This window comes from Dermacentor andersoni, chromosome 1, assembly GCF_023375885.2.
Source record: "Dermacentor andersoni chromosome 1, qqDerAnde1_hic_scaffold, whole genome shotgun sequence".
Classification (NCBI taxonomy): domain Eukaryota; kingdom Metazoa; phylum Arthropoda; class Arachnida; order Ixodida; family Ixodidae; genus Dermacentor; species Dermacentor andersoni.
In genome coordinates, this window is record NC_092814.1 from 305,272,144 (window position 1) to 305,299,717 (window position 27,574).

General features: G+C 43.6%; 1 protein-coding gene across 6 annotated transcripts in view; it reads left to right on the forward strand.

Moving 5' to 3' along the window:
• LOC126547718 (uncharacterized) overlaps positions 1 to 26,828 on the forward strand; it is a 43,598-nt gene extending 16,770 nt beyond the window's left edge. For 2 of the 6 annotated variants that reach the window (XM_055063354.2, XM_050195679.3), the window contains exons 5-6: positions 14,206 to 14,397; positions 24,526 to 26,828. In XM_055063354.2, coding sequence (XP_054919329.1) covers positions 14,206 to 14,397; positions 24,526 to 24,696 — 363 coding nt within the window. In that variant the 3' untranslated portion in view covers positions 24,697 to 26,828. The remainder of the gene's footprint in view (positions 1 to 14,205; positions 14,398 to 24,525) is intronic. The other 4 variants (XR_011890894.1, XR_011890893.1, XM_055063355.2 and 1 more) reach the window with 4 other exon arrangements.
• Positions 26,829 to 27,574: the final 746 nt, after the last annotated feature.

Sequence of the window (27,574 nt, forward strand, 5' to 3'; positions counted from 1 at the left end):
CCCAAAAATTGACTTTAGTCCACAAATGGCCAAGAAAGGTGTGCCGCATTCTCGGATTGTCACTTTCGGGGTTACCTTTAATTTCACATGACGAGCACAAGACTCATCTATGCGAGCGAATACCCGCCGTGGTTGCTCAGTGGCTATGGTGTCGGGCTGCTGAGCACGAGGTCGCGGGATCGAATCCCGGCCGCAGCGGACGCATTTCGATGGGGGCGAAATGTGACAACACCCGTAGGTACTTAGATTTAGGTGCACGTTAAAGAACCCCAGGGGGTCTAAATTTCCGGAGTCCTCCACTACTGCGTGCCTCGTAATCAGAAAGTGGTTTTGGCACGTTAAACCCCATAATTTAATTTTTTTATGCTAGCGACGCCCTTCCTGGCACAGTGCCAAGCACGTGCCAGGAAGGGCCAGGACATTGCCAGGAGATTGCTAGTCAACCTCTAGAGGCTGACTGGCAATCTTGAACTCTTGTTCCCTTGCCCGGCTATTCATCATTATCTTTGTCTTCTGCATATTGATCTTCGACCCCCACTCTTACACTCTCTCTGTTAAGGTCCTCAATCATTTGTTGTAACTCGTCTGCATTGTTGCTGAATAGAACAATGTCATCAGCAAACCGAAGGTTGCTGAGATATTCTCCGTCGATCCTTACTCCTAAGCCGAGCCTCTGTAGATATTTTCCAAGGTATTTACGTAAGCGTTCTGTACTCCTTCATTACATAATGCCTCTATGACTGCTGGTATCTCTACTGAATCAAATGCCTTTTTGTAATCTATGAAAGCCATATAGAGAGGCTTATTGTACTCTGAGGATTTCTCGATAACCTGATTAATGACATGGATGTGGTGTAGAGTATCCCTTCCTGAAGCCAGCCTGTTCCCTTGGTTGACTAAAGTCCAGTGTTGCCCTTATTCTAATGGAGATTATTTTGGTAAATTCCAAACAATGTCTGATAGTTCTTCAAAGAGTCCTGCTAATAGCTTCACTCGACAGAGTTCAGCAATTAAAAGTTGACAGGGTCAGTTTCCATTGGCGGCCTGTCCAGACCCAGAGATTCTTAGCACCCTCTGCTGCGTTACAGGTCTGACCGCCGCTTTGGTCAGGTGCTCCGCAGCTGCTGGGGACTGAGGGCCGTGGGTTTATTGTAGGAATCATTTGGGAGGTAGTGGCTGAATACTGCGCCAGGGAGGCCAGTTCCTGTTCTGGTGAGGGAGTGTCTTAGTTGAAGCTTAATGGGCCTTCCTAATTTGGTTGTACCTGGATTAGTATAGCTCCACTCACTCTCTGCATCTTTTGCCGGTGTCAGGCGTCTCTCCAAGCCTGCAGATGTAGTGCACTGGAGGATGTGAATTTTCAAGCTCACCATCGTCAAATAAAAAAAAAAAAAAAACTTCGGCTGTGGCAATCGAGCATTCGACATAGCTCAGTCGGATAATCCCGCAGGCGGTGAGGCCACCTTATCGCCGACAAGTATAGCCCAGAGGGCCCTACGTGCCTAAAAACTTGATTTATCCGCAATAGATGTAGACCTTGTAGTTCCGGAATCTGACGTGCGCAGGCAGCCGTGAACTCGGCTGGGCAAACCCTACGGGCGTACCGACGACCGTTCACAGTTGCGAATACATGCTCGTGATTTACAGGAGTACAAACGGAAACCCGTGAAAATGAATATAAGTGCTAATGTAGAAGAAATAACTGGACGCAAACTACGACTTTTTTTTTTTTTACTTGATGAAAATCTATGTGAACTTTGCAACTGTTGTCGTTAAGTTATTTCTTTTATATTGTTTGCGTGATACTGCAAACCTTCTCATCACTTTTTCCCTTCCTTTAGCGCCACAATTTTGGGGAGGAAAGGGGGCGTACTCTAACTAGAAAGTCAGTGCGAGGCATGTCGGTAGAGTCAGTTTAAGTCCATTTAGTATATCTCAAATGCCTGAAAACATGCTTGAATTATCCGCGGTATACAGGTTTAATGATCGCGGCAGGTGGCATGGCGTAGTATTTCTCAATGGTTCTAACATCGTGGTTTCGGAGTCTCCTGTACGCAAGTTCTCCCACCATCAAACAGCGACTCAAACTCAGATGATGATGATGTGCTGTGTGCTCTGGAGCCTTCACATGCAGACTTCAGTCTTTGCAGTCCTTGCATTGGCATACAGCAACAGCCCAAAACTGGCAGAAATACAGGCGTACTTGGTTGCACGTTAGCAGAAGTGTGTGCAGCAACTAATCGACCACTTATTCCTTGAACAGGGGCCTTAAAACGTAAATAAAACGATCTTTTTGGATACATTAGCTGTTTTCGGACATTCAAGAGGTCGGACTTATTTACATTCCCCCGCGGAGTCCGAATTATTGGTCGTCGAGTGTATTTTGGAAATGCAGGCGTCGTACAAGCTTTCAGTAGTAGACGACATGGCACAGCACTACTGTATTTACTCGCATAATGATCGCACTCGCGTAATGATCGCACCCCTGAATTTTGTTGTCAAAATTTGATTTTTTTTCTTTCCCGTGTAATGATCGCACCGTGAACTTGTTGCAGCGATATGTCACGTGCCAAGTCTAGCTAATGATGATCGCGCTTACCACCTGTCAAATGCTACGCGAATGACTCTTGAAGACATACCAAGTGGTCTGCATGCACCAAACATTTTTAAGCAGATGCCCCATTTATTCCTTTCATCACTTTCCGCACTTCCATGAAAAAAAAAAAAGCTACAACCAAACTTGCCCCGGCTTTATTATTTGTAGGCTTCATAATGGTTTTGGTCAACAACAACATAAAAGGCGCCTTTCGACTCTTCTTGTCTGCACTTGTGGGCACGCAACAAATCGCGAGCGGCAATGATAGTGGCCACGTTTACACTGATATGTTAGAAGTGTACCCTACTCATACGCCGACGCTTGTAACACAGCTAAGATATTCGCCCACCCTTAGCGGAAACGTGCCGTATTAGGATAGCAGTGAAGACAAATGCCACAGTTTCAGCAGCATGCCCGCCATATCTTTCTACGTCATTGGCAGCTAAGCGCACCCATCGCTGTATCTGTCCCCTCAAAGTGGACATGGCTCCGTTATTGTCGCAAACTTGCCGATATTAACGATATTATTCATTACTGATACGAAAGAAACTGTTTTAATGCGTGTAATGTACTCACGAGAAGAAAAATAATTGCGTTCGGCACGTTCGGCTTGCTCTGCCGGCCACCATTTTTGTTTTGGTGTCCCGCACTGACAGCGGCAGCCGCCTGCTTGTTTGACCCATTGTCATCCCGCAGCAAACGCGGGATGAAAAAAGAAATGTTTCTTTTCGCGGGAAATTTAACCTGCGTAATGATTGCATTCCTGAATTTGAGTCAATTTGTTTGACAAAAAAAGTGGAATCATTATGCGAGTAAATACAGTAGTTGGTTCTTGGTGCACATGTTGGTGTGCGGATGTAAATATCTCCCGCTTTGGTTACAACGGTTACTGTAGTTGATATAAGACTGTAATGTACAAGTTCAATGCCTGATTGGTTCTCAGAGCACATTTGTACATGCTTCTAATGTGTTGACCTACCTTTTATCATGTTTTTTTTCTTGTAATGAGTTTTGTGACAAAAAGCATCCGTCGCCGCCATTCTTTTCCCACAACATTTAGTACTACTAACACGATAGCTATTATTGCAATAATGAAAAATACCCTCCCTTTTGCCACATATGTATTTGTCAGAAAGGTTTAACCGCTTGCAACAGATGGCTGCACTTTTCTCCTCTGTTTGCAAGGGTCATGAGGCGTGCAAAAGCCGTGCTGCAGTTGCACAACCTGAACTCTCGCAGCATTTCACATTGCATTCTCAAGAACTGGTTCAGAAAGTGCAGCCATATCGAATAGACCTTTTATGTACTGTATACGCCAGCAAGAGATAGAGGCACGTCATGGCCACCATATTTTGTGCATTACTGCCAAGATTTGCGAAGTGGGAAGTGTGTTGCAGCTTGCCGGTCTCGGAGGCCACATGGAAACTGCATATCATCCAGCTGAATGCGCCCAGGCTATTCAAGTTACCTGGTATAATTCGCACTGCAAATTACAGTGCTGCAAAAATTCAACAAATTAACCGATTTTCTATATAAGCTGAGAACGAATTATCGAGGTTTAGCTGTACAAGGACAACCGGTATTTCGTATGTGTTACAGCGAAAAAAAAGTAGGGAAGTATGCTACCCATCAAGCTTAAAGGGCCCCTCACCAGCTCTGGTCATTTTGAGCTGACAAGCGCCGTGCATACAATGTGCACTAAGGATCTAGTCTGCTGAGTATTACATCACTACGTACCACGGGAAGAGCTGAAATTTGAAACCGAACACTCCTCATGGGTGTTCACACTCACCAGAGCTCCAAGCGAGAGGGATACGTGCTAGTGTGCCTACGTACACACTAGTAGACGTAGTGTCCCTGCTGTGATGTCGCTCTTAGCGACTCGTGATTTCGTGAATTATTCAAGGCAACATCTGTTATTTGTGTAATCTGTTGCATCGATAGACAAATCAAAGTTTCGAGAAATAATAAAACACACAAACCATATGTCTGCATGTCTTTGTTTCACTTCACACTGCAGCAAGAGAAATGTACTTCCGTTTCGTCTGCTTGTTCCCACGTCGTGCAGTCGCACACACTGACACTGAAACTATGCCATTTCCTACCGTGTTCCAGCGCGCGATCATGCTGTGTGATCTGCTTGTGTAAACCTCAGTGTTCATGTAGCACTGACTTGTACCGCTAGCTAGGTGTTCTCATGCACAGCCCGCACAATCATGCGCTGTGCAAAACGAGACAAGCACAACAACTCTCACGCAGCAAAAAAGCAAGAGAAAAGAAAATGAAGGCGGGGCCCGTGACGTATGCGTCACGCGATCCTCGTGGTCCCGTATGGGAGAATGCAGGGAAGGAATTTCGCTTGCGAAGGCTAAACAGGGCAAGTGGAGAGAGTAGAGAATTTTAGTGCGTTCGGTATTCCGGCAAGTGCTGGCGGTTTGCCGGTTGAGCGGGGGCATAAACGTGAGTGGCCAGATTGGTGGCGCCAGCTGGGGGTGCGAAGCTCAACCACACAAACACAAAGCCAATTACTATATTCTGCTTAGCTGCTGGTGGAAATTTCCGACAGCGGCGTAATCGTGTTCACAAATACGCAGCTGCCGAAAATTTGCACCAGCAGCGAAGCAGGATATAGTGGGTTACTGCAATTTTAGCTCTGTGTTTGTCTGGTTGAACTCTATGCCACCAGGCGGCTGCACCGCTCCGACTGCTCACGTTTACGCCCCCGCAAATCCAGCAATCCACCCAAACCACCCTCGTTTGCCGGAATAGCGGACAGGCTAAATGTCTCTAGTGTTTCTTGGCAGTGGCGCTCGCCTCCTGAAATCATGGGTTCACGGCACTGAAATATTTCTGTCTCGGCAATAAATGAACCAATTTCTTGCGATTGAATGCTCCTTAGAGGGCACGTAACTTCCAGCGTATAATGAAAATTTGCTATGAAGCCTGGAGATGGGCCCCTTAATCCGCAGGACAGGCCAAGCCAAGCCGCTAAGTTGTCAAGGCTATCAAGACTGCGTGTGTGTGTTTGTTTGTGTCTTGCATGTCCAGCATTTGCTCAATTAGGGAGATATTCATGGACAATTCCTTTGGTTGCTTTCATAGTTTCTCACAATATTACCTGGAGGGAAATCTGGTGCCACCGTCTGTGGGAGTTTCCTAGTGAGCTCTGTGCTGTTATGGAAATGATGGTAAATGGGTGTGTGAGGCTTGTGTTGGCCGGTGTTGAGTGAGGCTTGTGGCTTAAAACACGAATGTGGCTGCACAGACAATGCATTCTTAAAATAAAATCTTTGTAAAAGGTTTTCGTTCACCCGTATTACATCTTTCGATGACGTTTACACAGCAATAGTCAGTCTTTTGCTTATTACAGAAAAACGTAACCGATTACGATTACAATTCAATCAAAAATGCAATAGATAAGTTACCAATTACTGCCCCATGAAAGTAATTGAGGAATTACTGAAAAGCAATCGATTAGTTCTACGTTACTTTCCACCGAACTTTTAATCACATTGCAAAGATACCATAAACAGAATGAGCTGGCCTGGCACATTCAGTGCGTTCCTCTACAGCCCTTTATACATTTCTTATTTTGACAGATCTGTCATATTCCTTTGTTTTTGTCATGAAGACAGCAGCAGTGACACCAAAAGCTTGCTGGATGTGTGGGCTGAGAGGCAGGACAGTGTTGTAACGTACAGACATCTTGCTCACAAGATTGTCGTTACTCAGCATCTGGTTCCTGTATGACACACAGCTTGTCTTTGTTGCTGGAACTTGAAGACCCTCCCGGACAGGCCAAGGGAAAGTTGTAAAAATCAACCGTAGGTAATATCTTGCATAAACGTCCTAAGTGGCCTTCGCTATGCAGATATGCCAGCACTGGTTCAATTGGTTGGTCTGTAGAGTTTCATGCAATAATTAATAGAGGGGATCGCATAGGTGAGCATCGCTATTTGCTTCCTACTGGTACAGGAGGGAACTTGACCTTGCATTGCAAAAAACACGAATGCCGACCAGTCTTTGATAGTGTATCAATTCTGGGGAGAGAGTGCAGTAAACTGGAAAAAATAAGCGAAGCATTCCACACCAGAAATTTGGGCGCGCATATATGTGTGAGCGAACCTTCCATTCATCTCACAGATAAGGAACTTCAGTTTTTAAATTTGTCACGTTAATCCAAGTGTTGTAGGCCTTGCTGGGAGCGGGTGTGGTCAGGCTTTTTTTGTGTTTTTTTATGTCGATCTTTGACTATAAACCTTGTTATTGTTCTTAGTTTTATGCACATGCGTGGCGGCGATTTGTGGAATGTATTCGCAGTAAACTTCAATTGTAAGTCCAGCATCAACCTGTCCGTTTCTTTTACTTGTGCATGCGTCTGTACTTGCTGGAACCCCCTATACATTCACTAGAGGGAACTCTGGTGCTAGTGTCTACGGTAGCTGAAATGGGAGTGGTTGAGCCAGCATGGGAATTATGGGAAGGGCATGGATTTGCCTAAACTTCGTCCTTCTGGCTTCAAACAGCTTCATGACTTTGTAAACTTGTCATTTTCTACAATTACACAAAACTGCGCAAACATTTTAGACCTCCTCCTAACTAATCTACCAGATAGCGTTCAGCCCATTACATACCTCCCTGAGATTAGCGACCACAAAGTCATTAATGCTAGCTTTGAGCTCACACTGATGCGGCGCCCAAAATATAACAAAACTATTCGTCTTTATGACAAAGGAAATTATCTGAAATAATGAACTTAGTGCATTTTATGACGTTTTTGCTCCTAGTTTCTATTCTCAAAGCATTTGCAAAAATTGGTCATTGTTCAAAAATAAACTTGACAGTCTAATTAATAAATGTATTCCCGAGTTCAGTTTTCGCGTTACATAAAAGCCCTGGTTTAATAACACACTGAAACGTTTGGAAAACAAGAAGAAATATCTTTACCGTTCGGCCAGGACTCTGGTAACGGGGGACGCATGGGCGAAATACCGGGAGGCTGAAGAAACATCCGATTGTAATTCGAGACGCCAAGTGTACTTCTTTTATTCAGACTTACCTAATATGCTTACCAGTAACCCCAAGAAATTCTGGCAAATTGTAAACCCGCATCACACACCAGAGTTAACCCTGACAGATGAAACAGGTGCAGTCATCACTGACGCTGAGTGTGGCGCCTTATTCAACGCCACTTTTTCATACGTTTTTACTAATGAAACAGAAATGTCACTTCCTACGCCATCTTCAGGGATCGAGCATGCAATGATACCACTCGCATTCTAATTATCGGGTATATTATTACTAATCCAAAACCTAAAACTTTCATCCACTTCTGGCATTGATAATATCAACTCGAAAGTTCTTAAGAACACTAGCGATATTTGTGCCGAATTTCTATGTCTACTTTTCACACAGTTGCTTCCATCTGGAAAATTACCGGACTACTGGATTACTGGAAAGGTCATTTGAGTGTTCAAATCAGGTAACAAAGATTCAGCCCTTAATTACCGTCCCATTTCTCCTACTAGCGTGCCCTGCAAGCTCATGGAACGCATCATCTACACACATATATGAGCTTCCTCGACTCGAGCAACTTTTTCCATTCTTCACAACACTGTTTTCGAAAAGCTTTCTCATGTCAAACACAACTGCCTATCTTTGTTCATGATTTGCATACTAATCTCGATTCTAACCAACAGACCGACACCACTTTCTTAGATTTTGTAAAAGTGTTCGACAAGGTTCCGCATAAATGTTTGCTACTAAATCTTTCCTATTTGAACATCTCGCCCGATATCTTAAAATGGATCGAAGAATTCTTGACTATCGCTCACAGTTTGTTGCTATTAACAATCGCAATTCCCCTACCCTACCTGTAACATCCGACGTTCCCCAGGGGTCAGTACCATGTCCGCTCCTATTTTTAATTTTCATTAATGATTTACTGACCAAAGTATCTTCTAATATACACATCTTTGCCGACGACTGCGTGATTTATCGCACTGTTACTAATACCGTTGACCAAGAAATGCTTCAGGACGACTTTAACAGCATTAAGAAATGGTGCGACGATTGGTTCATGGAACTTAATCCTGATAAATGTAAACGCCTGTCTTTCTACCACCGCCATCATTCGCTTGATTTCCCATACGCAATAGCCAATATCCCCGTACAGTCTGTCCTATCATATACAGTCGCCGACCGTTTATTCGGACCTCACGGGGACTGCGGAAATGTCCGAAAAAGCAGATTAGGAAAAAAAAAAGAAATCCTTTATTTTCACGCGCTTATTCGGGCTCGGCAGTTGGCTTGAAGAAATGTGAATGTGCCGTTGCACGCTGTTCCTTTGCGCGCAATCAGATAAGCCTGAATCTTGGAGAGGGTCGTACGGTCATTATAGGCGGCTGAAAGCACAGTCACTGCTTGTACACGCTCCGCATGCGACGGCAGCGTAGCACATGGTGCGTCATCTTCCGACTCGGACTCATCGTCCGGCGGTGCAGCAGAAGCCTGACGAATGATCTCGCCGTTGTCGAGTTCTGCGCATGTCAGTACAGCAGTGTCAGTCAGCACCTGTGAAACTGTCAAATGAGACGGTGTCCGAAATCGCACTGCGCAGGTCTCGGCAGAACAATTTCGGCGTCAGTAGGAAGCACATCGGAAGGCAACAAATCCTAGGCCTCCTGGCACCCGCTTGCCGGCATTCCCCAGCGCAGTCTGCGCGGGCACTGTCGGCGCCATTGGACACTTGACGCTATGTTTCCGTATGCCGCGTTGGATCACCGCAACCTCGACACAGCACACAATGCAAACACCACCACGCCGTCACGCCGACACCAGTCGCACAAACAAAAAACGTGGCCTACTTGCAGCGTCGTGCACGAAGAAACAAATCAGCTGCTGGATTGTCTTGACATGGCTTACTAAGCTGAGACCGTAACTGCTGTGGCCACAAACCAGGCAGAAACGATGATGATGAGCGGCGATTTGCAGTAGCGGCACTTCGTGGGGCAGAAAGGAGGCTCTGTTCAAAACAAAAATGGCGTTCAGCAAGTCGAACCATGCACCGGTCAGAGTCGGTGCATGGTGCTCTCGATTGAGTTGGCTCAAGGAGTGTCCAAAAAATCAGACGAGAGGTAGCAAGGTGTCCGAACTTTCGCCAGTTGTTATACATTACGGTCTATGGGGAGAATGGCGGTGCCGCGAAGCAGACCGAATAATCGAGCATGTCCGAATTTTTGGAGTCCGAAAAATCTGTTGGCGACTGTAAATACTTAGGTGTCACCCTGTGTAACGATTTGTCCTGGGCCCCGCATATTACTAATCTAATTTCGTCTGCTAATAAGACGCTTGGATTCTTGCGTTATCTCCGCCTTGCCCCTCAGCACATAAAATTACTAGCATACAAAACTGTTCTCGTATCGAAGTTAGAATGCGCATCACCCATTTGGAACCCGCATCACGCCTACCTTATTATTGCGCTGGAATCGCTTCAAAACGGAGCAGCCAGATTTATTCACTCTTCATATTCATACGACATTAGTGTATCATCCTTGAAAGCGGAATTGGGTTTATTACAATTTTTACTCCATCTCCGTATTGCCAGTCTTTGTTTATTTTACAAGTTTTTCCACAGTTCACTATGCTGCACCTCTACTTTGTCCCGCCAGCCCGCATATCTTACCGCGCACGTCATCCATTTCAAGTTTCCTGGCCATGTGCCTGCACTGTCGCTTTTGCAGTCTCATTTTTTTCCCATGTTGCAGCAGACTGGAATGACCTATCCAACGACATTGCTGTCGTTACGTACTCATCCACTTTCATGGAAATTATTACAAATCACTTTTCATTGTATTGAACACTGTAAGTCATCTTAATGTTTGTTGCCACCCCTTATGTAACACCCTTCGCAGGTCTTTAAGGTAATGAAATGAAATGTACTGCATCATAAGTAATTAAATAAACATTATGAACATTATCCAATGGCAGGATTCGAACACAGAACCTCTAACACAGAAGCCCGATACTGAAACCATTACCCCGTGGACGCATGCATGGACAAGCAGCATATAACGCTCTTATGGATTTATCGCAGACAAGTCGGTGCCTTTAGATGCTTGGTGCGTGTCTATTTGGCCAGCTCGACAAGCTGAACCGTTGCAATTAGTAGCGATTATGCATGTTTGCAGCATCTTCTGCACTTATAAACGTATAGATGGCTCTGAAATTTACAACAGTGAAAGCATGCAAAGCATAATGAATGAATGCACAAGAACGTCTGAATCCACAAGCTTGAAGATCAGACAAATCCATGTACTTCCCATCATTCCCATGGTGGCTCAAGAATTGCAGCGCCAGAGTTTCCGCTAGTATATTTTAGGAAACTCTATGGGTTGGCCAACATCTGGTGGTGCTGTTAACATGAGGAAGCCATGTTAACATTCTACTGTAGTTCTCGCCAAATTCAGGTTCTCAAAATTGCGTCATCTGTTGCAGCTTGTCCCTCCAATAAAGTAACTAATAACATGTAATTGCTTGCTGAAAAAAAAGTAAAAAAATTTAATTGTTAGAATACAAAACTACCAAAAAATGTAATAAATTACAAGTAATTAATTACATGTAATTTGTTGTGTACACGTCTACCTGCAGCGCATAATCAAGCGAACAAAAGCAAGAACAGACGACAAACTGTCGCAAAGCGACCATGGACTTTGTCGTCTGGCCTTCAACCTTAGCAACCTGCTGGTACTTTTTACGTTTCATATAATTCTACATCCAAGCTCAAGTTTTCATATTAAAATAAAACACATTTTTGTGTAATATTTAAGTTAACCCTTTCGCTGTCGGACCTTTCTGGCCGTGACGCACCCCCAGTGTCGGCTTGGTTTCAGGGAACGAGCACAACAGGGAATGAACATAGCAATTTATTTTTGATTATGATTGGTATACAAATAACGTAGTCAATGCTATATGCACATTTCAGTGTTCTGCAGCTGCTGTTAGTAAACATCATCATCATCATCATGCTGACTATAAAATCCGTTCAACATCCGAATCTGACGATGCGGAACCCTCTTCCTCGCATGCGACTCTGTCCGAGTCCGAATCCGAGCTCGGCTCGTATTCTAAATCGAAATTGAGCCACCGCACCAATGAGCAGACGAAGGTCCCGCGCGCTCAGCCATCCGAAAGTAACCGCGCGCTGGGAGGCTGCGCTTTCAGTCGCCCGCACAACGGAGAGAAATGGGACGTTGCGTGATCAAGAAGACAGAGGGAGATGGAAAAAGGCTAAACAAAGTTCGAAGGGCTTTACGTTTACTGCTGCAAGTCGGAAGCGAGGGTTCGGCGAGAGAGCGAAAGCAGCAATCGAGTCACTCTTTTCGGAAAGGCAACGGCACGTGCGCCTGAACTTGGCGCGGCGTAGCAGACACACCAAGAGCAGAAAAATAAAAACCTTCAAACCAGCGGAGATGGCAGAACAAACCTTGAACCCATAACCACACACGCGCAACGCATGATCCAGCGAACGCGGAGCCACCGCGCCACTCAGCAAAGAGAAAGTGGGGAGTGGCAGTCGCACCGTACTCTTCAATACATGGGTTGACACAGGTCAGGGAGAATATACGAACTTGTAGAAAGAGTCAGCAGATGGCGTGGCCAATTCAGGAGCGCCAGCTTTGCGCTCAGGCGCGAAATTTTGAACGCACGATAGAGAACGTACCGGTACGTCAGTGACACCGTGGGGGGGAAGCGCGATGACTTACCGGTACGTCCGTGACAGCGAAAGGGTTAAAACTGCCTTTTACTTGCTGTTTTAATAGAAAATGAGCCATTGTGACAGACAGAATGGTGCTTTGTTTTTTTTCTAATATGTATATTACCGACCCTGTTATCTTTGTACAATACTTTAATGCTTGTATAAGATGTGTATACATTTTTCCACTGTCTATTAATAATGTGTGTGTATTATGTTTTGTTATATGCCCTGTATACTCTCTTAATCCTTCTGTAATGCCCCCCTTACCCAATGCCTCGTACAAGGCCTGGAAGGACATTTTAAATAAATTAATTAATTAAATAGTGAGGTGCACCTTCAAGTTGTCCTGGCTGTCCGAGAACGATGCCGATTTGAAGCCACCACATCCAACCATTCCTGTGCATAAAATAGCGTTACGGTGCCACTTTTCCCTCTAGGCAGTATTGTGAAAAACTATGGTTGCTGTTGTGAACTTTTTAGTCATCAAGTAGCTACACATGGCACCAACACTACCGACGAGGTTAGCGATGAAGCGAGAAGTGCCAGACAATGACTGGGATCATTCAAATCTGCAATCATTCAGCTGTTGAAACACGGTCAACGTCTGTTGACCGGGGCTGGATATTTGGTTCATGTACCATACTTTCGTCCATATGTAGGGGCAGCAGGACAATGGTCAAAATACAGGTTGCATGCAGTGGATGTGCATGCAGCCATGAATAAGAACTTCTTTAGACACCTGCGAAATAAGGACGCCTATTATGTAGCAGATCTGCATACATGTGTGTAGCAAGGTGGTTGGCAAGCTTTGTTTAGTCACTTGTGAACTTACGGCACTTATCTTGTGGCGAATTCGTTATTTTGATTACCCGATTATTTGGACCTTTACACAGTCTGCAGAGTCCGAATTATCGGTCAGCGACTCTTATTGTAGTGTAGTCGGTGAACACAGTTGCTCACGCAGCCGAGCACCGTGGCTCGCAGTGCTTCATATAATGATGGAGGTGTTGAAGATTAACACAGTTCGCACAACACGCATTGAATTATTGACAGCACATGCCGTGTGTCTGGAAAGCACCAGCTGGGTTCACAGTTTTGGAAAAGATGGATGCAGCCTGAATATTTTGTACCTGGTCATAAATAAAACTCACATGCGTGCTGTTTTCAGTAACAGACCTGTTTTTAGGGATGTGTGAATACGGAATAGTAAATTTCAAATGAAATTGAATATTGAATCAAATGAAGAAAAAGAAAAGCTGAATATCGAATTGAAATCGGAAAATTTAGGGAGGTTTTTAGTGCTTGCTAATTTTGTACAAAAGAAACAAGCTGCTCCACATGCCTGGAAGTCTGCCCTCATAGCGTCACAAGAATCTTGCTAGCTGTCTGTAACATTGGTACTTAGTAGTCGACACATACACCAAATTAGTATGCCAGCACCGATTACAGCTCAGTTCTTACACGAAGGGCTGGAGAATTTTTTTACCCTGAGAACGTCTTTTGAATAACATCGAATACTTTTTGCCCTCTGAAGCTGAAGAAATTTATGTTGTGTTGTCTTGAATACCAATGAGGATTTCAGTTTAATAATGGACCACACTGTACTTCGTTGCAATCCTGTATTGCTTAGGAAGTTTTGCTTCTCAGTTTTTCTCCAGGAAATGAATAACTTTTTGCATCTTTATGGCAGTTGAGTTATGTAAATTACACTCAGCTCGTAAGGGGCCCCTGATCAGATTTGAGCATTGCAAACCAATAAGCGAGGAATGTAGATAATGTGATTACAATCATGTCTGCTAAGTATCAAATCACTACATGGCACTGAAACAGCTACCACTGCTGCTTTGCACAGGGTAAGTCCATGTCGTGGCTCCTGGATACTTGCAAGAAATCTCGCCAGTACGTGATGAACCTGGTGATGAAGAAAAAACGCTTGGACAGTGACTCACGTGACCTTGAAGGATTTGTGGTGACTGTCAAGCGCCTTGTTGACCAGATTGCTGCTGACCTCTCTACAACCATCCCACGAACCGGCCTGGAAAAGGTACATGACTTGAAAGAGAGCAATTTGTCATATTTTTTTGGAGACAGTGCCAGGGGGGCTGACATGATAGCTGGAGAAATCTCTGGTCATTCCACTAGTAACACATAAGCTTTTGCCAATTCGCATGTTTGAGCAGATGCAGGAGAGATTGTGCACATTAGAAGTAAAATAAAACCTGTGGACGTCCTCTCTGTTAGTACTTGGGTTTGGTTGCTCACATACCAGGGGGCAATCTTCTTGATGTGCCCTGTTTCCGGGATCTTGTTTGTCTTGCTAGCTTGCAGCACATTAAACACACACCTGTTGCGAGTGGAAATGATAGAAGCAGCTTTGTAATGCAGTATGTGCACTGACAAAGAAATTATATTAAAATTAATGAAATCTTTTTAATTTTTTATCCCAAATGCCTTATTAATGCACATAACACCAGCTCCACTATATTTGTTTTGTTGAAATTCGAGACAGATATGGATTATAGGTGCACATTGGACATTGTGCAAAAGGCGCTTGTTTCTGTGACAAATAAGCTATTTGACTATGCCAAAACCTGTGCCAAAATGACACACTATAGATAACACAGCGCATTTTGCTTGAGAGTTAGAAAAAAATGAAATTCCATGGTTTTAAGTGCCAAAACTGCGATCTTATTATGAGGCACCACCTTATTAATTTTTGCCATCTGGGGTTCTTTAATGTGTACCCAATGCATGATACACGAGTGTTTTTGCATTTGACCCCCGTTGGAATGCCGCTGTTGTGTCCAGGATCGAACCTGCAGCTTCAAGCTCAGTAGCGCAATGCCATAGCCACTAAAGCTACTGTAGTCGATATTGCTTGAGAGCTGCTTGCTTATGCTTGGCAAGAGCATTTGAACATGCAACAGTGCATGCAGAAAATAGTGAAACCTTGCTTAGCAGGCACAACCTTCCCCGCATATTAGTGGTTAATTATTATTTTGCTTGTTACGAAATCATTAGTGTGTGTGTGTGTGTGTGTAATGTGCGTGCGTGTAATGTGCCAGGACTTAGAAACTATCTTTGCAGATTCAAAAACTTAGTCAAGCTAATACAAGGCATTTTGTCTATAATAGACAGATTTGTGCAGCTACGTGTACTTAAAGTGCTGTATCTACTCGATTCTAATGTGCTCTCAGTTGTAATGCACTCCATCCCAATTTTCATAATCCACGAAATGCAAAATGCAACACTCTTGACTTCCTCACCAGATTTTTGTGGTAAGAGAGAGAAATGGTGATTTGTTCTCACTTAGAAAACAAATTTTAAAATTAAATACAGTAGAACCTCATTCGTACGTTTTGGAAAAAGCCGCGAGAAAAAACGTACCAACTGGGAAAACGTACGATCCGAAGTAACTAAAAACATTTGACAACTTAACTATTGTTGACATCTACGTAATACGAAGCATCGCGCGGATCTTTGCGGCACGAGACACTGACGCACTCCAAGCTGGTGGTACTCCAATGGCCAAAGACTCGTTTTGTTGCTTTCCTATTGCGTAGTGTTTTAAGAGGGCGATGCGAAACCGAAATGAAATGGAGCTGCTGGGTGACGCCGGATGCCGCTGTAGCGAAATGTGGGGCCGACATTGCGCCGCCTGCAGCAGGGAACGGCGCTGTGTTTGGATTATCACCTACTAAAAGCATGCAGTACGCTACCAATGGCACTACACACCACGCGCTGTAAAACAGATAGGTGAAGGTGCTTATCGCAATAGCTTTGGTGGCGATAGCTGTGAATGCGGTGTGCGACGACCCAGTCAGAGATTTGCTGGTACCGGAATAAGAAAGTGTGCTCGCCTTCAGTTTCACGTGAGACGGGCGGCTATATGCTGTTCTTGGTTGTGCGCGCCTCGCACCTTTTCTTGTTCACATGAGATCTAGCCGCCGGAAAACGTATACTATACAATCGCAGTCTGGAGCAGGGAACAGCGGCGTGCTTCGGTTACCACCTATTGAAAGCGTGCTCTATGCTTCCGATGGCACCACGCGCTGTGAAACAGATAGGCGAAGGTGCTTATCGCAATAGGATTGGTGGTGGTAGCTGTGAATGCCACGTGCGGCGGCTTCGAAAATTTGCTGGTACTGAAATGAGAAACTGCGAGTGCACCCCGGTGAATTCACGTGAGATTGGCGAGCGAGTATTGTGGTGAAGCTTACGGGGGGTGGGGGCAGCTATATACTGTTCTCGATAGCGCGCACTTCACACATTTTCTTGTTTACATGGGATCTAGCGGCCGGAAAACATATTACATGATCGCAGTTTGGCGACATACTTGAACGTTGGCGACGAAAAATCCTGTTTTCCGGCAACGTATGAAGCTGTAAAAATGAGCGCGAAATGCGAAGGTTGTGGGATCATTCCCCACCTGCGGCATGTTGTTTTTTTATCCACTTTCATTTCCATTAATTTATCGTTTCTTTATTTCATTTATTAAGCACAAGTAATTTCCCCTATGTTGTCCTTGGTGTCAGTGTTTGTTGGCTTCTTATGACTTAAATCTATTGGGTCATTTTTGATGTTCTCGATTGCGAATGTTGGTGCCAGGAAAACGTATGTAACGGGAACGTATCAACGAGATTCTACTGTATAAATTGTGTGGTTTAGTGTCCCAAAACTGCTCAACGGGATATGAGGAATGCTGTAGTGGAGGGTTCTCGATGAATATTGACCACCTGGGGTTAATTTATGCACACCCACAGCACAGCACACAAATGTTTTTGCATTCTACCTCCATTGGAATGCAGTCATCATGGATAGAAATAGAAAAATGTGGCTTCGTGCTCAGTAGCCCAATGCCGTAGCCATTGAACACAAGTAGAAGAAAGTTTATTGCATTTCATTTCATTTCATTTTGTTACCTTAAACTTTTGGGGGTCGATTTTTTTCACTATATGCGACCGCCCAGGGTCAATATTTTTTTATTGCAGATTCCAATTCTTCTTAAGGACTTATTCTGAAAAAAAATTACCGTAATTTTTCTAGGGTGACCGTAAAGTGAGAAAAGAATATTTTGCGTTGGTATATATGTACTTTTCATTCATGAATAACAACAATAAAAAAGGAAATAAACTTATAAGAATAAAAAATTTGATGCATTGTTATACACATAGTTCAAGGCTTTGAAGATGCACACACGAGAATATTTTGCAAGACTCAAATGTTCTTGCTCTTACACAAATATGTACATCCATAGCGTAATCGAACTGCGTAGGTGCACTCAATCAAGAAAACTGTCTGTTTGTGTGGCCGTCAAAAAAGCAAAACGTGTGACAAACTTCCGCTAATCATCTTATTGCCAAACAGAGGCAATTAGTTTTCGTGAGTCTCAAAAAAAAAGCAACGGAAAGCATGCATGGCGGCATCCTTCCTATACGCATCCCTGTGAGCACTAAACGAGTGAGAAACAAGCGGTCGCCCTTTGAGCGATTAGTAATGAGATAGCGATCAGTTTTGCAAGCGCAAGAAGCCGAAACCGCTTGCGGAACAAAACCCAAACTGCCACCCGCCCGCCAATGCGCAAGCGGTAGTATATAGACTCGTGGGAGCGAACTAGTGCTAAAACAAACCATGCAACGAAAACCGAGAGAGGGAGGCACGCGAAAACAATTCCCTGTATTCCCACATAGTGGTAGCACGTGACAGAAAAGCAAAAGTTAGGAAATTGGCGTGCTTTTTAACGCTACAGACGGCGCCGTAAATATACGGCATCGACCATTTTGAACTTGGTCGCGGCGCCGTATATTTACGTCATTGACCCTGAAAGGGTTAAAGACCCCATTCGGGGTATTACATAAGGGGTGGTTAGCATGTATACACAAAAAGGCAGGTGTCACGATGAAATACAAGTTTGAACAGTTTCTGAAAATTCGGAATGACGTGATGTCAGCGACATTGAAGGGAAGGTGGAGAGGGCTTCACTTGTCACCTTTTGACGCTTCCAACGTTGGATTTGACTTAGAGGAAGAGGGAGGGCTCTGACGTCACCTATTGTTGTTTTGGTTTTGCACTCTTTTCTAATGCGCATGTCATATTTTAGTGAATTTTTCCAGTAAAAAGAAAGTGCACGTTAGAACTAAGTACAGCAAATGTTGGCGGTGTTTTTACCTTCGTTACTAATAGAACTAACTGCTTTCAGTGCCTTCTAGGCCCCCTTATTCATGAAACATAAACAATGGGTTATGACTAGCCTGGATTTACAAAAACGGGCCACCCGCTGTTCCTTCTGCTGAAGTCATTTACGGGGTTTAGTTATGTGCTGCCTAAGAGCTTTATTTTACTGACATAGGAAAAAATAAGGTAAGTGTAACAAATTATCACATGCCGTTCAAAGGGCGCATCAGTTGGTCTGGAAATGGTACATTTTCTGCTCTTAACATTGCTACAAATCGTTAGGATGGCTTAGGCTGTGGCTCCACAGTGCTTTTCTTTGTGTTGTAGGTCACTTTAGTTAACTCTATGTAGCAATCCTCGCCTTTGTTGTGCCACTGCATGGATCTAGAATGTAGCTCAAGCACAACAAGGAAAGCAAATGTTTAAATGAACAGGGCAAAGTGTAGTGCATGGCCTTTCCACTTCGTTGCAATTTGTCCTGTGCTGTGCATTGTCTTAACTAGACCAAGAGTTTCCAAGCTTGTTGACCTATGGTCGAACAAGAAGCACAGATGGACAGCTCTTAATGAACACCCACACATGCAGTGGTTGCTTAGTGGCTATGCTGTTGGGCTGCTAAACACAAGGTCATGTGATCGAATCCCGGCCACAGCAGCCATATTTCGATGGGGGTGAAATGCGAAAACACCCGTGTACTTAGATTTAGGTGCATGTTAAAGAACCCCAAGGGGTCCAAAATTATTCCGGAGTCCCCCACTACGTCGTGCCTCATAATCATATTGTGGTTATGGCATGTAAAATGCATAATTAATTAATCAAATAAATAATGAACACCCACATTCTTTCATTGAGATGGTCTGGCGATGTTTCTTCCACAGGAGTAAGGACTAAAATGGCAAAGATATTGTGGAAAAGAGTGTGTCAAGTTTCTTTTAAGCAGGCATAGCTAATGACACTTTGGGCTGGTGGACACAGATTAGCTGTTACTTTAACCCTTTCTGTAGGAAAAATTAGCTCAGCTCCTCAGAGAAGCTTCGACTGTTGATATAGCCCTGAAGGTTGTCTGTTGCTCTACACTTCTCTACAGCAGCGCCACATGGCATGAGGAATATGCTGAAAGGAAATTTCTTGAAAGGAGGTGTTTCTTTTACTGGCAACAGTGAGTTGTATGGAAGGTGGTCTGAGTGCACACATTTACTAACAACAGTCGCACAGCATTGGCCTTGAAATGGCCTCAGCAAAGGGCCACCACAGTTGCACATTCGCACGGTAGTCACTTGCACAGCAGAACATGGCTGTGGAAGCGTGAAAAGTGAGTATCAGCACTCACTCATCTTACTGCATTTGAAGCTAGTATGGAGTCTTTGCGATTCTGGTGATGTCATGTGACGGCGAGAAAATTAAATTGACAGCGTTTGTGAGGGTACGTCATTTGATGTTAAAGGGGGCACCTGCCATGGTGGCTTAGCGGCTACGGTGTTGCACTGCTTAGTACGAGGTTGCGGGATCGAATCCCGGTAGCAGCGGCCGCATTCCAGTGGGGGTGAAATGGAAAAACGTTCCTGGTCCCGTGCATTGGAGTACATTATGAAAATCCACTGGCAGTCAAAAATAATGTGGATTCCCACTATGGCGTTCCTCATAATTAAATTGTGGTTCTGGCACATAAAACCCCAGAATTCATGTTAAAGGGACACTAAAGGCAAATACTAAGTAAAGGTAAAGTGATAGATTAGTGTTCGAGAATCTCTGAGGCGTCAATGTTATCATGAACAGAGCCTTAATAATCGAGAAATCAAGGTAAATGCAGCACATGATTAGGGGCTCTCCCAGGATATTAAAGCACTTGCTGATGACAAAAGCACACGTCAGTTAAATTCTGTCACTAGTACTCAACCACTCATTGCAAAAAACATCCTCGTATTGTATTATAAGACCATATCAAATGCTACTTGTCCAGTTCCATTTCATGTTTATAAAAAAGAACTCATTGAAATTACCGTTGACAACGACGCAGGCGGTCGAAAGGTTTCGTTTTCATTCGACTCTGCGCCGCCCACACTTTCGCATTTCGGTACTTTCCTGATCGCGTAGTGCTGCAGTGGTTTTGCTGCCTCGTAAAACTTGCACAAACTGCAAGTAGCAAAGAATTCAACTTCCATGTCACGTCGCGGGATGCCTGAAAGATCTGCGCCACTTCACCGAAAAGCAGCTGCAGCGGCGTATCTGCCGCTCTGTCTTGGCTCGGTGCCACCATCTGTCGGCCGCCGTTTTACTCCCTGACGGCAGCAAAGAGTGGTGATGGCATATGCTACGTCGCCACTCCCCGGGTTGGGTGGCGGGAGATTTGAATTTCGGAAAAGGTATTCGGACCCTTCAGACACAATTTTTTCGTAAACTAAGTATTTTCTTGACACGAAACAAGCGTTGTGAGGTTTCTGGAAAGGTATTTAAACAATCTACGTTGACTTAGTATTTGCTTTTTAGTGTCCCTGTAAAGGGGCTCTGTAAACTTTTTGAACATAGTAAAGAAACGTTGCCAATCTGTGGTAGAGGCTCCTGTGAACATGTGAGCCAAATATTATTGCACTGCTTGCAGCAGGGAGTTTACAATCATGTCGAAAGCACTTAGTCCACCAACGCTATTGGCTGACTTCATGATCGCAAGAACATTCTCACTAACACATAATTGCTAATTTTGCGTTAAATAAAAGAAAAATATATGTCTGCAATCTCAAAAAGACACAAAAATAATTTCATCTTTGTACGCGTAGCTGCGTCTGCTGCACATGGCCTCCGAGAGGGCAGCAGCGCATACCACGGGGTGCCGAGGCGAACCCTTTCGCTCCTGCGACACTCGACTTTTGGCCGGGGCTTTGCCCTCTTGACTTCTCTGCTGTGTAGCTTCCAGCGCAATAATAGCGGTGGCGAAAAAAGAGAGAAAGCGAAATATTGGTGCGGTAACTCCATTTGTAGTTGGATTTTTAAAAAATTTGCGGTATGAGATTTATAGGTCAACATACTTTAAAAGCCAGGTCATTCTGCGATTGAAATAATCGTTCTGCGGAAACCCGCAAGGTGGAGAGAAGCAAGTAATTAAGGGTAAATGAGGATAGGACCAGGATAAATGTTTCTTCAACTGCGAGGCTTTTCTTTCGAGGAACGGTTTCCTTTATGCAATTGCTACGATTGGGTGCATGTCTCATTTTCCCTTAATTAATTCATTCTATGATTAGTTAAAAAAGTGTTTCAGGGCCCCTTTAAAGTGCAATTCTTCACAAGTGTTTCACTATAAAAAGATTTTGGATGCATCTTGCATGAGTGGAATTGTGGTCAATGAAGTTCTGCCCCTGCCTTACCCTCATGGCCTTTTCGTTGTTCCTCTCACACTCTAGTATGTCACACTTAGCGATGCTACGCTCTGTCCATCATAGCACTGAGCTTTCACCTGGCATGGCCTCCCAGGTTGGCTGGTGCCTCATTGGCCAAGTGGCATAGTCCTCTGCCGCTGGATGGGGCGCCACTGCCTCATCAGTGATGGCATTTCTGTTTTTTGCATCTACCAAAAGCATTCTTTAATAATGGCAACTAAAGAAATCCTATCAATCACTGTTGTGTTTTTTAGGAATGCATGAAAAATGGCAGGGATTCCAAGAAGTTGATAAGAACAGGCAGTCTCTTGGAACAAAATTATAATAGGCTCCCTACTCCATACACAGAGAGTGTAATAATTAGCTCAGATGTTTATGGCAGCATTGCCTGGTAGCTAAGCATGTTTGCTGTGTTCAAGTGGTATTGCAGGATGCCTTTAATCTTAAATTTTGCTGAGGCCAGGACTTTAAGTGTATCGCATGCATACATTGGTGGCAGAAGGAAGAAGCTCATTTACTGCTCCACTTTTGCGTCCCTTTGTATTCTCTTAGATTCCATAAAGGTTACTCACACAACTTGTCTGTTCCATGGAAGACCAATTATGAAGCTGTATGTAATCCATGAAGGATGACACACTGACTCACTAGTTAGATTTTTTTCATGCAGGATTCAGTGTCGGCGAGTACTAGTTTGGTTCAGAGGGGCACTTTGTAGTTTGTTGATGTCTTTTTCACGTGTAAGCTTTTTAAATCTATTTAATGTCACTCCCATGACATTTACAAGCTTTACTGGTCATACTCTCGATCTGTAGTCATGTTATGACATTCGTTTGGCTTGTTCCTATCCAGGGAAACAGCTGAATTTTTTACCACTACACTGGCGGTGTTGATCTTGAGGTGCATCCAATCGTCATTATCATACAAGCAGTGCGCTATATACCCAAAAAGGTGGGCCGAAGCATCATGCAAACAGTAGTTATCTTGTTACAGAAAGGAGTTTGTTTCACTGTGTTATTTAACGAAGAATAAGTGCAAAGCAAACTTGGATATTGACAGTAACTCTCATAGCCTTGACTATGCATTTTGTACAGTGTTTATTGCAAATTTAAAAAAAGATCAATCATTCAGTCATTTCGGAAGCATTCAAGTACGCCATCATTTTAATTATGGTCACCACCAGTCAAAGGGACACTAAAGACAAACACTAAATTCCTTCAGGCTGATAAAGTATTATGTCAAAAATATTTTTTTTGAATTTCATTGTAATAGGCTGACTTTCTTTCTGCGAATAATACTTTTGTCACAGGCATACAGAAAGTGACATTAACTTGCTAACGCCTTAAATTTTACTGCAGTTTGCATGATGCCATACGGGCAAACTTTAATGCATTCGCCAGAACTGAGAAATGCGTAATTTCGTCACCATAGTTTGTACACTGCAGCACAGTTGAAGTACTACTTGAAACAGCCTCTATCATGTAAAAAAATCATTTATACATAATTTTCAACTACATTGCGTTTGCCAGGAGTTGTACTTGGTGAACTTTCTTGGGTCGGCGTTGCAACGGCTTCGAAGTGGCAGGCGCCATTTTTTATTTTGGATTTTGGATTTGACGTACAATGGCCGAAGTTGCTACGGTCAGTTTCAACCTTGTAACATACAGCAACGAACTCAAGCTAATGGCATTATCGTGCAGCTATTTTCATATATCACTATTAAACTTGCAAATACATAGTTAATTTTTAATTACTACCCTAAAAGTGCTCACTTTAAAGTACGCTATCATTATCATGTCAAGTGTCATTAAATTTGTACATGTGTCAGCTGCGGTGAAAAAAAAAATGCCGTTAGGCAACAGCATTAGCAAATGAATGTAATTTTGTGCACTCGTGTGGCATGGGTATAATTTTGCCCTGAAGCCCCAATACTAGTATTTCAGTGCAACATCACGGATTCCAAAGTATTTTCACATATTTGGGTCATTGTGTCTCGGTAAAAGTTCCTGGACCTTGCCAAGTTCATGCTTTGGCTTTCTTAAAATTCAGTGTAGTGCCCCCCCACCCCCCCTTATTTTTTTCGCCAGTAACAAATTGAACTAGGCTCAAGCAGTTGTCATCAAGATGCATGATGTCACATCTAGCTAATGTGAAAACTTCAAGGTGCGATCCCTACTCTGTCATTTGTTTGCGCGCCTCCTCTGACTTATCAAGCATCCTGTCACGGTAAGGGTGGCGTTTTTGGTATATTGTAGATGGTTAATTTACTAATACGGCTCTACCTATATTTCTCATTAATGTCTCTTTAATTTTCACGTCGAGAAAGAAAAAAATATCTTTTTGTTTCTTCCTCGTCAGTTTATGCTGTTTTCTCGTTATATAAACCTGTGCTGCATCCATGTAATCTATCCATCCATGTGACAACATTTAAAGATTCCTCAGCACAGTTGCTTGCACAGTTCTTTTCTCTGATGTCATAAGGTGCAATGGATACAGGCTATTCACAGGTGAAAGCCAAATTTAGAATATTAATCTGGCATGCTTTCTTCCGTGTTCTTGCATTTCAACCATAAACGGTGAGTGCGGCTTTTAGCTAAAACAACTGTTGATCTTCGGCTTCTTCCATGCAGATTCTTGCGGGAGAGAAGCTTCAGCTCGACCTGGACACTGAGCAGATAATTCAGACAGTGATAAACAAGAACCAGCCAATCATGGAGAAGCATCTGCTTCATCTGCTTGAGCTTCAGGAGTCGGTGGAGCACCCTGTCGAGCTGAAATCCATCGCAGATGATGACCTCTGAGGCGCTCCTCGAGCAGACTGGGCCATTGGCGTATCGATGTGAGGAAATGTCTGTGTGAATTTGCGGAAGTGCGAAGGGCAGTTCATAGTTATGAACTGCCATGTGGGTTTTCTTCTGGTGTGGAATTGTTACGAGTGGAGGTTCACCTCTGAGCCCCCCCCCCCCTCCCCCCCCCCCCCCCTCCGGTCAGATGTGCTTTTGCGCCACGGAGGACGGAACATTTGAGGAGAGGTATCTCACCACCTGCACTAGCGGGCACGGGCTGCCCAGTCATGACATTTCTGGTGAAGAGAAAATGTAGGGTTTCTGTACAAAAACACCAACTTTTAGGCAAGCTAAACATGTGTTCTCTGACCAGGTGCCTGTGCTTTTCGAAATCTTTGGCGGTACCTGCAGACTTCAAAGCTGAACGTAATTTATCTGCTATAACACAGCTTCAGTATATCTGCTGAACGAATAAGGGAAGATGAAACTGCATTAAGCAGCATGATTTAATGCACAAGATGAGCACTTTTTATCACCTGTGCAGCTAAACCCCTCTTTTGAGCTATTAATGACTTCTTCCTTTTTTTTTTCTTTTTTTTTGTTAGTTGCTGTGTAGCCGGTGTGTTGATTTCACACAAGGTGGAAAGCAGTGCCAGAGAAATAGCCAGGTATTGGGAGTTCTGTCCACATGTTTCTTTTCCTTATTCTTTCTTTTCCACTGTTTTCTCTCTTAACATGAAGGTGGGCCACCGCAACGCTACATTATACGCAACGGGTCCTTCTGAAAAGTGTCAAGCTTGCTTTGCAGCTGCCACATTGTTCTTGTTCTCGGCACTGGGCGTTACCAGTGCACAAGCTCTAGTACGCCAGTTTCCAACCACACGCAGTGGAGAACACCTCGACACCAGGCAAGACTCTTACTTTACAACGATGCAACAGAGAGAGAAGTTTTGCCTTCTAGAGAATTCTTGTTTCATGTTTAGCACTATTACTTTCTCATCACACAGCTTTTGGCATTTTTCCTTCTGTACATTTACCATTATCATATTGGCACTGACCTGGATTGCTGCTTCATACCATTTTGTTTGCCAGCAAACGCACATTTAAGTGGGAAAAGGTACAGGTATGTTTCCTGGGCTCAATGTTGAAGTGCAGTCATTTTAATGTGTCCAGAACTCCAACCTTTGAACTCATTTAGTTTCTTTTAAGCTTTTCTTGCTCTGGAAACTGCTTTTAAAGATTGTAAGTGACTCCTTTGAGAATGGTAAGCTGTTTGACTTGAAAGTGGAGAATTGGTAATGTAAATTGAATCGAGTGGCACAAAGGCAAGGAATCAAGACTATGAGCATGTTTTTCATACACATATGGAGCTAGTGGTATTCCATAGAACATGTGAAAAATAATATTGGCTAGTAGGGTGGGGTAGCGTTTTCTGCTCTTCTGAAGCTTTTGTTGCATCTAGGATGCCCAAAAAGACCGTACAAATCTGATTTGTGCCACATTGATGGATGTCATCATATTACTGTGCGTGTTGCCAGAATGGATACCATATGGCCAGACTATTATATAACTGGTGTCAGTAGACCTAACCACACATCTCACAGATAACAACGGTCTTCCACGTGTGACATGCTCAGAGCATCCTTTTAGGTGTGTGTTGTTGAGAGCCATATTTCACTTTCACGTTGTAGTTAACAGCTTTTGCAATGTCGAGTGGACATATCGTTTAAACTTATCGGTTTTAAGACAATAGCCTCTTTATGCTCTTTTATAGCTACTGGGAATTCATCTGAGTGTTTTATATGAAACCTTTGGCCAAATAGGGTGGGTCAAGGTCTTGCAGGTAGTTAAGCAAGACACCTGCCCTTGTGTTTTAACTGTTTTTGGTGAAATTTCTCATGTAGAGCTTAGCAAGTTACCCATTGCATTGAATAGGGCGAAACAATGTGTACAGGGAGCATCATATTTGTACAGTTATAAACCTGCCAGTTGATCTCAAGTGAGTGTTCCCAAAGCCTTGTGGCCTCATTTTTTTTTTCTTTTCTTTTGATTCATATGTGTAGACAATGTGTATTGTTATGACAATATAAATTCTGCTGTTTGGTGTGTGCAACATTGAAAGTAAAGAACTGTCTGTAAAACCTCTTGCCAAACTCATTGTGTGCCTGACATCGACACCATGTAAATTTGTTCATCCAGGCTGCAGTGCTCAAATTGAGACTGTACTCTGTTTCAGTAGTTCCTCGCAGCAGAGCCAAGGCTATGAGACCTGCGAGCGCAGATTCTTGTGCAGCAAGAGGTAGTGCCATAGTTCAGAACCCGTTGCTTGACTAAATGACCTTGACAAGTGATCTTATCAGCAGGTGTTTGCTTGGAAGCTTCTCTGCAGGTCACAGCTGCGGTTTATTGTGCGGCTTCGTTTTTAATAATACATTTATTGCTGCTCTAGGATATTGAAAATAGAGTTCTCCACTTCTTTAAATAAAGACATGCAAACAAAAATATTGAAGGAGTCCTGAACCACCCCTCAGGCTTGGTGAGAAAACATACTCCACGGATAGCATACGCTGCTGTGAGCATCTCAACCAAATTTTGCAGTCGTGCGTGGTGCGTGGAGCTCGCAAAGCAGTGCGTGACGCCGTCTTTTTCTCAGATGCTCTCTTTTCAACAGAAGTCTGCTCCTTACTCTTTTCTGGACGCTTTATTTTGTAATATAGCAGATTCCCATGCGCTGCTGCTATTGGCCAATGGCTGACATCAGTCAAGAAGTGTGTTTGGATCAATGTGCTTTTTCGTACTGTTACTGTGTATATTTATCGATGAATTATAACTGGCTGATGTAAATGAAAATCTGCTTTCCAATTTCGATTATTACATACTTCTGCAAGAAGCC